Source organism: Lontra canadensis, unplaced genomic scaffold (assembly GCF_010015895.1).
Source record: "Lontra canadensis isolate GAN:19392208 unplaced genomic scaffold, GSC_riverotter_1.0 scaffold59, whole genome shotgun sequence".
Classification (NCBI taxonomy): Eukaryota; Metazoa; Chordata; class Mammalia; order Carnivora; family Mustelidae; genus Lontra; species Lontra canadensis.
The window spans coordinates 5411069-5424149 of NW_022631053.1; the positions used below are offsets into that span (position 1 = coordinate 5411069).

A 13081-nucleotide genomic window follows, 5' to 3' on the forward strand; every position below is an offset into this window, starting at 1 on the left:
CAGCTCCAACAGCAGCAGCACCAACAACAGCAGCTCCAACAGCAGCACCAACAGCAGCAGCTTCAACAGCAGCAGCTCCAACAGCAGCAGCAGCAGCTCCAACAGCAGCAGCAGCAGCTCCAACAGCAGCAGCAGCAGCTCCAACAATTTCAGCAGCAGCAGCAGCAACAGCAGCAGATGGGCCTCTTGAACCAGAGTCGAACTTTACTGTCTTCGCCGCAGCCACCGCCGCCGCAGCAGCAGGTGCCCCTCGGCCCCGGCATGCCCGCCAAGCCTGCACAACACTTTTCTAGCCCCGGAGCCCTGGGCGCTGCCGTCCTGACGGGCAAGGAGCAGAGCATGGTAGACACGGCTGTTCCTCCAGAGGCCGCGGAGGGGCCGTCCACACATCCGGGGGCACCGCTAGCCCTAGGGGCTGTTCCCGAGTCGGCAGCCACCGAACCTGGGGAGGTGAAGCCCTCGCTGTCCGGGGACTCACAGCTCCTGCTTATCCCGCCGCAGGCCCAGCCACAGCCTGGCCCTGCACAGTTGCAGCCACCCCTGAGGCTCCCGGGTCCACAGCAGCAGCAAGTTAACTTGCTCCATTCAGCAGGTGTGGGAAGCCACGGGCCAGCGGGCAGCGGCTCATCCTCGGAGGCCTCATCCATGCCCCATCTGCTGGCCCAGTCCTCTGTTCCTTTAGGGGAGCAGCCTGGGACCATGACCCAGAACCTTCTGGGGTCCCAACAGCCCCTTGGACTAGAGCGGCCCGTGCAAAATAACGCAGGGCCACAGCCTGCCAAAGCAGGATCTGGCCTCACGCTGGGGCCGGGCCTGCCCGGGCCTGGAGTTATGCCAACAATGGGGCAGCTTCGAGCGCAGCTCCAAGGGGTCCTGGCCAAAAACCCCCAGCTGCGGCACTTGAGCCCGCAGCAGCAGCAGCAGCTACAGGCGCTCCTCGTGCAGCGGCAGCTGCAGCAGAGTCAGGCGGTGCGCCAGGCCCCACCCTACCAGGAGCCTGGGGCCCAGCCCTCTCCCCTCCAGGGCCTCCTGGGTCGCCAGCCTCAACTTGGGGGCTTCTCTGGATCCCAGACAGGCCCTCTCCAGGAGTTAGGGGCAGGGCTTCGACCTCAGGGCCCACCCCGGCTCTCTGCCCCACAAGGAGCCTTAGCCGCAGGACCGGTCCTCGGCCCTGTCCATCCCACACCTCCACCATCCAGCCCCCAAGAGCCAAAGAGACCTTCCTCACAGCCCCCCGGAGCCAGCCCTCTGGTCCCATCCCAGCTCCCCTCTGAGGCCCAGCTCCCCCCCACCCAGCCAGGGACCCCAAAACCCCAGGGTCCATCCTTGGAGCTGCCTCCTGGGAGGGTCTCACCTGCTGCTGCCCAGCTTGCGGATACCTTCTTTGGCAAGGGGCTGGGACCTTGGGACCCCCCAGACAACCTAGTGGAAGCCCGGAAGCCAGATCAGAGCAGCCTGGTACCTGGGCATCTGGAGCAGGTGAATGGGCAGGCAGTGACTGAGCCACCCCATCTCAGCATCAAGCAGGAGCCTCGGGAGGAGCCATGTGCCCTGGGAGCCCAGGCGGTGAAGAGGGAGGCCAACGGGGAGCCAGTAGGGGCACCAGGTACCAGCAACCACCTCCTGCTGGCAGGCCCCCGCTCAGAGGCTGGGCATCTGCTCTTGCAGAAGCTTCTACGCGCAAAGAATGTGCAACTCAGCACTGGGCGGGGGCCCGAGGGGCTGCGAGCTGAGATCAACGGGCACATTGACAGCAAGCTGGCTGGGCTGGAGCAGAAACTACAGGGTACCCCCAGCAACAAAGAGGTGAGTGCTCTAGAGAGATTGGAGAAGATAGAGTGGGGACTGCAACCCAGGGCACTGTGAGCAGATGTGGTTCACCCAGAAGAGGTGGGGGCTTGGAGGAAGACCGCAGCCTTCACTGTGGGTTTTTCTGGCCTAGGACACAATAGCAAGGAAGCCTGTGACACCAAAGCCCAAGCGGGTGCAGAAGGCAAGCGACAGGTTGGTGAGCTCCCGAAAGAAGCTGCGGAAGGAGGACGGGGTCAGGGCCAGCGAGGCCTTGCTGAAACAGCTGAAACAGGTGACCCCCAGGAGCCAGCCCCCTGGTCCCATCCCAGGATGGGGGCACCCTGGCCCCCAACTGTGCGGTGGCAGAGATGTACACACTGCGGGTTTCCAACCTTGTCATCTTGCCCCTTCTAGGAGCTGTCCCTGCTGCCCCTAACGGAGCCTACTATCACCGCCAATTTTAGCCTCTTTGCTCCCTTCGGCAGTGGCTGCCCGGTCAATGGGCAGTGCCAGCTGAGGGGGGCCTTTGGAAGTGGGGCACTGCCCACTGGCCCCGACTACTATTCCCAGCTGCTTACCAAGGTCAGAAAAACGGCAATACTTTTTGGGGATGACGAGGTTCTTGGGGAGGTGGAGGTGGGAGTGGAAGATGAGGAAATTGCTGATATCGTGTGGGGCCAGGAGATTACGTCATTCTCCCTCTGCCATCTTGCACACAACACCCCACCCCACCCCCAGAATAACCTGAGTAACCCGCCGACACCACCCTCGTCGCTGCCCCCCACCCCACCCCCATCGGTGCAGCAGAAGATGGTGAATGGCGTCACCCCATCTGAAGAGCTGGGGGAGCACCCCAAGGATGCTGCCTCTGCCCGGGATACTGAAGGGACGCTGAGGGGTAAGTCAGGAGCAGAGCGGGCCTCTCCTCCTGTAGGATTTGGCGGCTGGGATCCAAGTTGGTCGGTTTGAGGCAGGAAGGATTGTGTGTGTCCCTGTGTGTGCACATGACAGGGTACCTGATCTAAGGAAGGGCCTGGCCTCTTCAGGGCGGATTCGTTGGAAGCCAGGGCTCCAGAGCACGAGCAACAGAGGAGGCGGGTGGCGGGAAGGGTGTCGATGAGGCTTTTGTTCACGAGGCACAGCCTACAGTGCCTTAGTGGGTATAGAACTACAGTCAGCTGTGGATTTGAATTCTCTGGTGCCTGTATTCATCTAGCTGTATTAGCACCGCTAAGTAACATGACCGACTTGTGTGGGCCCCAGTTTCCTCACTGTAAATAGGTGTTAGAATATTCTTATGCAGGAGTTGTTAAAGTTGATAAACAAAACCCAGTGCCTGGCACATGGGAAAGTCTCGATAAATACAGCTCATCCACCCAGGGTTGTAGGTAGGTGGGTGGGTAGACAGCAGCGGTTATGAGAGCTAAGCTAGGTCTTGCAGTAGTTAGGCCTGAAACATGGGGCAGTTTGTCCCGTCAGCTCTGGCTACCAGCCTGACTTTTCTTCTCCCCTCCTACCCTTCAGATGCTTCAGAGGTGAAGAGTCTAGACCTGCTGGCCGCCTTGCCTACACCCCCTCACAATCAGACTGAGGATGTCAGGTACGGGGGTGGGCCTGGAAATGGGGATAAGGAATGGGGGTGGGGGGCAGGTTGCCTATTTTTTTCCTTTGGCCAGTGGCAGATTTCACATAAGGCTATGACATCTACTAATTTCTAAATTTGGGAGGGAATGTCTACAAGGCTGTACCAACAAATGTCTACTTTTGGCCCACAGGATGGAAAGCGATGAGGATAGCGATTCTCCTGATAGCATTGTGCCGGCTTCGTCCCCTGAAAGCATCTTGGGGGAGGAGGCCCCCCGTTTCCCTCAGCTGGGCTCAGGCCGGTGGGAGCAGGAAGACCGGGCTCTCTCCCCTGTCATCCCCATCATTCCTCGGGCCAGTATCCCAGGTAGAGACTGCTCTGGGCATGGGCCAGGCAGGGCTGGGTTGTCTGAGGCTGGGAGAGAGAGGCAGCTGGAGTTTACATGGATCCCTCTCACATTCCAGTCTTCCCAGATACCAAACCTTATGGGGCCCTGGACCTGGAGGCCCCTGGAAAGCTGCCTGCCACAACTTGGGAAAAGGGCAAAGGAAGTGAGGTGTCTGTCATGCTGACGGTCTCTGCTGCTGCGGCCAAGGTGTGTCCTGGGGTTCCTTGGAGGCCAAAGGGATCCTGGTCAGAAGACAGTCCCTGGAGCTTGTGTGGATAAATTGAATTGCTCAGAACTATGTACTAGGACCTACTGTGTGTGAACGCCTGGGCTGAAGGCTGCAGGATTAGGGTAAATAAAGCATGAGAGGTCCCTGCCGTCAGAGAGCTCACAGTCCAGTGATAGATGCAAGTCAGCCAATTGGGGAGCACACAGAATGCGACGAATGCTGCAAGACAGCATGTCCCCAGTTACATTTGGTGGAACTCTTTGTTATTTTTTAATGTTGACAGGGTTTTGTGGTCAAAGAAAATTGGAAATCCCAGTTGAAACCACAAAACAAATTTCTTTACTACAGGACTTCTCAGATTCTTTAGTTTGCTAATGTGTATTGTGAGTCTCCCAAGTGGTGAACATAGGGTGTATTGTTCCTACACTTGGTGGGCATGGGGCCCTTGTCATGGAGTGCCCATTACTGACCTCAGCAGTCTGGGAGAGGTGCTGTGAAGGAAGCACGGGAGAAGGGCAGGACTGACGGGCCACTCAGGGAGCGGGGTTCTGGGTGTTGTGTCCCCGCCAGAGTGGTGGCAGTGCACGCCCCGTGCTGCTGACACGGTCCTCCTGGCCCCTTCTCTGCCCTGGCAGAACCTGAATGGTGTGATGGTGGCAGTGGCAGAGCTGCTGAGCATGAAGATCCCCAACTCCTATGAGGTGCTGTTCCCAGAGAGCCCTGCCCGGCCGGGCACTGAGCCGAAGAAGGGGGAAGCCGAGGGCCCTGGTGAGTGCGGCAGGAAGTCTCAGGACCTGCAGGGAGGGATGCTGCTGGGAGATTTTGACCCCTTCCTTTCTGCAGGAGGGAAAGAAAAGGGTCTGGGAGGCAAGAGCCCGGAAGCTGGCCCTGACTGGCTAAAGCAGTTTGATGCAGTGCTGCCCGGCTATACCCTCAAAAGCCAGCTGGACATCTTGAGCCTCCTGAAACAGGTGGGTGTGGGGGAGAAAAGAGGGTGGGTGTGCGGCTAGGGCACAGAAGGCGGAGGGCTTTGGGGAGAGTGGACCCTAGGTGAGAGGAGCAACGCAAGGAGCTGGCGCTGATGATACTGGGCATGTCTCCTCCCGTAGGAGAGCCCTGCCCCAGAGCCAGCCGCCCAGCACAGCTACACCTGCAATGTCTCCAACCTGGATGTGCGACAGCTCTCTGCCCCACCTCCTGAAGAGCCCTCCCCGCCCCCATCCCCCTTGGCACCCTCTCCGGCCAGCCCCCCTGCGGAACCCCTGGTAGAACTTCCCGCCGAACCCTTGGCTGAGCCACCGGTCCCGTCGCCTCTGCCACTGGCCTCATCCCCTGAATCGGCCCGACCCAAGCCCCGAGCCCGGCCCCCGGAAGAAGGAGAGGATTCCCGGCCACCTCGCCTCAAGAAGTGGAAGGGGGTGCGCTGGAAGCGGCTGCGGCTACTACTGACCATCCAGAAGGGCAGCGGGCGGCAGGAGGATGAGCGGGAAGTGGCAGAGTTTATGGAACAGCTCGGCACGGCCCTGCGGCCTGACAAGGTGCCTCGTGACATGAGGCGCTGCTGCTTCTGTCACGAGGAGGGTGATGGGGCCACTGATGGGCCCGCCCGCCTCCTGAACCTGGACCTGGACCTCTGGGTGCACCTCAACTGCGCCCTGTGGTCCACGGAGGTCTATGAAACCCAGGGTGGGGCGCTGATGAATGTGGAGGTGGCTCTGCACCGCGGGCTGCTGACCAAGTGCTCCCTGTGCCAGCGCACTGGTGCCACCAGCAGCTGCAATCGAATGCGTTGCCCCAATGTCTACCATTTTGCCTGCGCCATCCGCGCCAAGTGCATGTTCTTCAAGGACAAGACCATGCTGTGTCCAATGCACAAGATCAAGGGGCCCTGTGAGCAGGAGCTGAGCTCTTTTGCTGTCTTCCGGCGGGTCTACATCGAGCGGGACGAAGTGAAGCAGATTGCCAGCATCATCCAGCGGGGAGAGCGGCTGCACATGTTCCGTGTGGGGGGCCTTGTGTTCCACGCCATCGGACAGCTGCTCCCGCATCAGATGGCCGACTTCCACAGCGCCACGGCCCTCTACCCCGTGGGCTATGAGGCCACACGCATCTATTGGAGCCTCCGCACCAACAACCGCCGCTGCTGCTACCGCTGCTCCATCGGCGAGAACAACGGGAGGCCAGAGTTCATCATCAAGGTCATGGAGCAGGGCCTGGAGGACCTGGTCTTCACTGACGCCTCCCCCCAGGGTGAGCACTGGGCCCTCAAAACGCTCCTGTGCAAGTGGAAGGGATCCATGGGGTCTTTGTGAGTGATCTTCCCCCATGGCTTCAGGCAGGTGGAGGTCTTCTAAGAGCCCCAGAGACAGTGTTCTAGCTTCTCTGAGTTGTCTTACGTTCCCTTGTGATCGGAGCTACTCTGCTTGTCTGCTTCACATATTCTAGCTCCTTTTCCTAGCCTCAGTGGAACTAAGGAATACCATTCTGAGACCACATCGTCTGGCTCCCTCACCCTGTTCCTAACCATGAGGGCCTTATGATTGCTTTGCCCTGCTCAGATTAGCGTTAATGATAGAAATAAATGAGCAAGTGCTGTGCACCATACACTGAAGTAAGTGACTGACCTAGGCTCTTTTGTTTCTGGCAGCCCTGTGAGGTGAGTACTTTCATAATGCCCAATGCATACATAAAGAACCAGAGCCTTAGAGAGATTTAGGTATTTGGCGTAAGGGCCCATAGCCGGTACCAGAACCTGAACCCAAGTCTTCCTAGCTCCAAAGCAGGCCTAGTGTTCTGGATCTTGGTTAGGCATGGTGGCCTGTGCTGGGTCTCCTGGGCCCTAAGGTCATGTGTCTGTGTCCTAGAGCTCTCTCTGGTGCCCCTCCAGGCTAGGAAGCCTTCTGGCTTGTTGAGGGAGAGTGGGACTGGGAGGCCAGCGGGGAGTCCTAAAGAACCACACAGTCTTGTCACAGAGAGGTGTGCAAGCTATAGAAAAGGACCATAGCTCCGGATCAAGGTTAGGCTGAGGTCAGTCAACAGAAGTTGCCTCTGAGGGCCACTCTCTTTCCTTGCTTCTTAGCGGTGTGGAATCGCATCATCGAGCCCGTGGCTGCCATGAGAAAAGAGGCCGACATGCTGCGGCTCTTCCCTGAGTACCTGAAAGGCGAGGAGCTCTTTGGGCTGACGGTGCATGCCGTGCTGCGCATAGCTGAATCAGTAAGGAGGGGGCCAGGCGCCATGTGGGCACTGGGGACACTGGCCATGCCCCCAAAATGCTCAGGCTAAGGCAAGCATGATCTGTGTCCACAGCTGCCCGGAGTGGAGAGCTGTCAAAACTATTTATTCCGCTATGGACGCCACCCCCTGATGGAGCTGCCACTCATGATCAATCCCACTGGTTGTGCCCGATCGGAGCCTAAGATCCTCACACACTACAAACGGTGAGCTTGTGGGGTGGGGGCTGTGGGATGTGGGAGTGGGGGTTGGCAGGGGCCCTCCGGCCAGTTATGAAGGTTTGGGGGTTCACTCTAGGCCTCCTGGCTAGAGGGTATGCAGGGATCACCTAGGTTATCCCTTTTTTCCTCCTCCACCCTGCTCAGGTGTTCTGGGGTGACCTGGGGTCTGGGACAGACTTACCTTGGGCACCCTGGGAATGACTTGGGGAGGTTCTGGGTAGACAGTGGTGAAATTCTATCAAGTAGATAAGGGAGCCAGTTCCCTCCTTCCTCTCTTATTTTGCTTCCAGGGGGCCTGTGATTGTCCCAAACCTGAGACACCCCGTAAGGCTAGGGTCACCTTCCCTTCCCCAGGCTGAGTTGGTGTCAAAAATAATTAGAAATATAGTAGATAAATAATAAAACCTTACATTTGTATAGCACTTTATACTTTTTTTTTCAAAGCGTTTTCACATCCATTATCTCATTTGATCCTCACAACAACCTTATGAGGTAGGTAGGGCAGGTGGTATGACCCCCGTTTTACAGCGGAGAAAACTGAGACCCAGAAAGGTTAAGTGACTAGACAAAGGTCACACAGCTGGGACCAGAACCTTACCTCTCAACCTGTGGTTCACTGCTCTTTCTGTGTACCACGGTAGCCTGACTTTGGTCCCTGGGTAGAGGGAGGCAGAATCTTGGTATCAGGGTTTTCACAAAGGCCTTCTGCTGCTCCTTGGGCTAGCAAAGAGCGTCAGGCTCTACTATCCCAGTCATCCCTAGTCCTTGATGCTCTACAACAGTGGTTTTCAAACTATCTGTGTTTCAGAAAGTTCTGGAACACATAAACCGAGTGAGCAGAACTTGGCTCTCCCCATGCACAACTCCCCCTTCCCCAAATTGGATTCAACCAGAAGCATTGTGTTTTCACCTAGTTTATGTATTGGAATTCCAATGACATTTATTAAAGAAAAAAACTGCTAAATCAAAAAGAATTGAAAACGTTTGAAAACCACTGCTCTGGGATGGGCAAGATTTTGGCTGGTGCCCTAGGGTGGTGAAGAGGCATCCCTGCCAGGCAGCAGTCATTCCCCTGCACTGAGCCATCTGTACAGAGCCCAGCATTATGTTGGAGAAGGGGACAGTGTGAAGAAAGGAAAGGGTACCACCTTCTCGGCTGTGAATTCAGAGCGACTTTTAATTCAAATCCAGCCCAATGTGGTAGGCACAGCCCCCAATTTCAGGGCTTCTAATACGTGCAAGAGGTAGAACTCAGACGTTTGAGCAAACCATGAGCTTACATGCCAGGCCTGGGCTGCTTGGGGAAGACCTCCCAGAGGAGCGTGGCCTTGTGTAACGTTTGGCAGGAGGGTGGTATAAGGCAGGGAGATGGGAGAACGGGCTCAGTGTAGGGGAATTGGTGCCCCCCCCAACACCCTATCCCCCATCCTGGGCTCTCTGCACCACTTAGGGTGTCGGACGGGTCCTCACAACTAGCGGCTATCACACCAAAGCCAAGACCCACACGCCTCCGCTCCCATTTCCAAGACGGCACATGCCCCTAGCCGGCATGTTGCACATCCCAGGGAAGAGGCGGGTGGCATGTGCTTGGTCTGAGGGAGAGCTGTCTTGTCATGGCCTGTGTCACCTCCCAGGCCTCACACCCTGAACAGCACCAGCATGTCCAAGGCATATCAGAGCACCTTCACAGGCGAGACCAACACCCCATACAGCAAGCAGTTTGTTCACTCCAAGTCATCACAGTACCGGCGACTGCGCACCGAGTGGAAGAACAATGTGTACCTGGCCCGCTCCCGTATCCAGGGCCTGGGGCTCTACGCCGCCAAGGACCTAGAAAAGCACACAATGGTCATTGAGTATATTGGTACCATCATTCGCAATGAGGTGGCCAACCGGCGGGAGAAAATCTATGAGGAGCAGGTATGAGCTGGCTTATGGCCCCTGCTCTGCGAGGAGGGAGGGTGAATCGGGGTCAGGTCAGGAGAGCAGGTGGAAAGCTGTGGGAGGTGGGGGAGGTGAGAGATGGGAAAAAGGTGGAATAGGAACTGAAGATAAGCCCACTGCCCAGGTCTGGTACCCGATCCCACCACCAGCACCGCTGCCATTCTCTGACATTCTTCCCACTTCTGCAACTTCTTCCCTTCTAGAATCGAGGCATCTACATGTTCCGAATAAACAACGAACATGTGATTGATGCTACGTTGACTGGAGGCCCTGCCAGGTGAGAGAGGAATGAGGCAGGAGGAATTTTAGGGGTCCCTGGGGGTGACACTCAGGGTGGGCCAAGAAGGAGCCAGAAGCATCCCGACTCAGTTGCCTGGCATCCCCGACTCTGGCCCACTGCTTAGGTACATTAACCATTCCTGTGCCCCTAACTGTGTGGCGGAAGTTGTGACGTTTGACAAGGAGGATAAAATCATCATCATCTCCAGCCGGCGAATCCCCAAAGGAGAGGAGGTGAGAGGAAGTGTCCTGTGTGAGTGACTAAGCAGCTCCCTCTTCTCTGCTATTCCCCAGAACCAAGTTCCATGGCCACTGCCGTCAGATCAGATCTCTGCCCAACCCCACTCCCTCTGGGGGGCTGGCATCGATTCTACCCTCTTCTCTTTCCAGCTGACCTATGACTATCAGTTTGACTTTGAGGACGATCAGCACAAGATCCCCTGCCACTGTGGAGCCTGGAATTGTCGAAAATGGATGAACTAAGAAGCTTAGAGGCTACCAGGCAGGGGAGTCCCCCCACCACCAACCTCTTCCCTGAAAGGGATGAGGGGGAAGAGAGGTAGCAGCCAGAGCCAGGACCCAGGGCTGGGGCTGCCGGCTGACCGGAGCCCCTGGAGCAGGAGGCTGGGGCAGAGGGCCCTAGGCCAAGCCCACCCTGGGCACCAGGGACAACCCTCTTCCCCGCCACCGGCCCCTAGGCTGGCATCTCTGCCCCCAGCTCCAGGAGGGGCCAGACAGAAGCAGCCATTGGGCATCTCAGGTTTGAGGGGGATATGGGCCGGGAACTACCCAGAAGCAACTGGGAGGCAGCAGGGAGGGGGGAGGAGGATGTGTGGCCGGGCCTCACAGCCCTGCTTCTCCCACCGACCTCTCCGGCCCAACTCAAGGCTGCAAAGAGACTTGACTAAGCTTGACAATCCCAAAGGCCGGGTCCCACACCTGGCCCTGCCTGCCGGGTCCTGTCCCCACCCTCACTCCCATCCCCTTCCTCCTCAATCTGTCTCTGTCTCCCTCTTCTCCTCTGTGTTTCTGTCTCTCTATGGGTTGTGTTTCCTTGTTTTCCACTCTGACAAATGCAACATGAACGGGAAAGAGGCGCCCAGCTGCCCAGGAGGGCAAGCCAGGCAAGCCGGGCAAGGAGACCCCGCACCCACACCTACCTCATTTAAGTGTTGGATTTTTTGCTGTTTTGAAATGTGAGACCCTCTCCAAGCCCCCTACTGCCCCGACCCTCTCTTCCGCCTCACTGCCCTCTTCTGAGTGGGTGGAAGGGGGGTAGGAAGAGGAAGAAAAACAACAACAAAAAATCCATCTTTGTTTTTAATTATGGGCATGGGATGGTGGTTGAGGCTAATGCTGATGAAGATTGGGGATAACTGGCCCCTAGTTGCTCTAGGACTTCCTTCTCCATCTGGACATGGGGGCAGGAGGGGTGTGCTAAACCTAGGACCAGGATATCGCCCTCCTGTTTTCCCAACCCCATCATGAGCCCATTTGCCCTCCAGCCCCTGGATGGGGTGGGTGGGTGGTCGGGTGAGGGCTATCCCTGAGTGGCATGCCCATACCCAGTGAGGCAGGGTGTGGCCCGGAGCTCCCACTTTCCCTCAGTCACCAAACTGCTGCTGGTCTGGTGGGAAGGGGTGGTGATGTGGGGGTGGGGAGCTTAGTGTCAGCGCGGGGAGGGTGGGGGGTATTTATCTATTTATACATGGGATTGTACATAGTCTTGTGGGGAATGGGGGAGCCGGCTGGAGGTGAGAACCCTCCCCTCTCCCCCCACCCCCGGGGAGAGCAAATGTAAAACTACTAATTTTTGTGCTTTATATATTCTATATAAATATATCTATTTTCTTTTTACAAAACCAGTTTATAAATGGTAGGGGGGTGTGGGGCGGACACATGGAGCTCCCCTTGTGGGGGGGCCCCCTCCATTACCCAACCTACCGCCCTTTTCCTCACCCCCTCCTCCCCACCCCCTGGCTGTGACTGCTGTAAGGTGGGGGTATAGAGGCTGGGCAGTTCTCACCCCCCTTGTATAGTTGGACTATGTTATAACGCACAAAAGTGAGCTGGCCCCAGGGGGAGCCAGAGGGTGATGGGTTCCCTGCCTCCCTTTCCTTCCCCTTTCTGCCCAAGCTTGTGCTGCAGTTGAACCTCTTCCTGGGGCTTAGGGGTAGGTTGGGGGTGGGTGAGGCCCCAGACCCCTCTTGAGTAGGGAGTGTGGGGATGAAGATGAAGCTTATATGCAGTTCTCTCCTAGGGGCTGTGGGCAAAGGGCATTTTGTAATTAATATTTTCAAGAATCAAATGTCTGGAGTGCAGGGGTGGGCTTGGTGGCGGTGGATGGGCGGGCCTGCTGGAGGGGGAGCAAGGTCGCTGTTGTGATTTTAGGTTTTGTTTTGTTTTGTTTTTGAATTTGGGGGGTTGCGGATTGATGGGGATAGGGAGGTTTTTTTTTTTTTTTTAAAGCTGCTTTCTCAACTGTTTCAAGCTGCAAATGTTTAAGAGAATAACATCCCCCACCCCCACAAAAAACCACTGTCATTAAATCAGGCAGTGAGGAGACTGGGCTGCTGCCCCCAAAGCCATTGGATATTCCTTTTCCAAGAGCAAAAGGTCTAGGCTACAGGGAGAGGGAGATTGGCTCCTGTGAGTCAGGCTCTGGTTGGGGCTTGGCCCTGGGATTGGGAAAAGGGAATGGGGCAGACTTTGTAAGCATATGCTAGGTATCCGATAGTCCTGTAGAATTTAGTGAAGAACCTTATACAGTTTTTAATTTTTATATAAACTAACTCAGACCCAAGCTACAAGGTTGGAATTTTGGTTGTTGGTTTTTTTTGTTTTGTTTTTTTTTAAAGTACCCCGCCTGTATAATTGCATCTGAATTCCCTCCTCTTCCCGCCCCACCCCCCCGTGTTTGTATTTTGGGTTGGTTTACACTTGCACATATTCAGTTTTCAGTTTTTCCCTTTTACAGTCTTCTCCCCTCACCTTCAGGACCCTCCCCCTTTTTAAAAAATAAATCGCTGACAAGTGTGAATCCCGTGAAGACTTTATTTTGTGTTGTGTGTATCCTGTACAGCAAGATTGGTCCTTCGTAACAACGGATGAAATGATTCCCTTTTTTAAAGCGCCCTCTCTCCCTCCACTCCCAGCGCCCTGTCCTTGGCATGTTTTGTATCAGCGATCATTCTGAACTGTACATAATTTATGTTGCAAGAGGCAAAGGGCAAGTTTTGGATTTTGCTTCTTCCAAGTTTGTTTTTAAACGACAAATAAAAAAAGAACATTTTAAATACAAGCGGCTCCGTCCAGTCACCCTCGCCGGCAGCGGATCGGTAAAGTCCGAGAGCACCCACGGGAGGGCGGTTACGCAGGCCAGGCCACGCCGGAAGAGTGATGTCCCCGCC

General features: G+C 56.3%; 1 protein-coding gene across 1 annotated transcript in view; it reads left to right on the forward strand.

Annotated features, from left to right (window-relative positions):
- KMT2D (lysine methyltransferase 2D) overlaps nucleotides 1-12969 on the forward strand; it is a 40069-nt gene extending 27100 nt beyond the window's left edge. Inside the window, exons 41-56 of the mRNA XM_032876892.1 lie at nucleotides 79-1806; nucleotides 1943-2083; nucleotides 2206-2373; nucleotides 2530-2689; nucleotides 3316-3391; nucleotides 3567-3742; nucleotides 3841-3971; nucleotides 4629-4761; nucleotides 4837-4964; nucleotides 5103-6243; nucleotides 7073-7209; nucleotides 7303-7433; nucleotides 9083-9368; nucleotides 9596-9669; nucleotides 9797-9905; nucleotides 10062-12969. Coding sequence (XP_032732783.1) covers nucleotides 79-1806; nucleotides 1943-2083; nucleotides 2206-2373; nucleotides 2530-2689; nucleotides 3316-3391; nucleotides 3567-3742; nucleotides 3841-3971; nucleotides 4629-4761; nucleotides 4837-4964; nucleotides 5103-6243; nucleotides 7073-7209; nucleotides 7303-7433; nucleotides 9083-9368; nucleotides 9596-9669; nucleotides 9797-9905; nucleotides 10062-10154 — 4812 coding nt within the window. The 3' untranslated portion in view covers nucleotides 10155-12969. The remainder of the gene's footprint in view (nucleotides 1-78; nucleotides 1807-1942; nucleotides 2084-2205; nucleotides 2374-2529; nucleotides 2690-3315; nucleotides 3392-3566; nucleotides 3743-3840; nucleotides 3972-4628; nucleotides 4762-4836; nucleotides 4965-5102; nucleotides 6244-7072; nucleotides 7210-7302; nucleotides 7434-9082; nucleotides 9369-9595; nucleotides 9670-9796; nucleotides 9906-10061) is intronic.
- The last annotated feature ends 112 nt before the right edge of the window (nucleotides 12970-13081 follow it).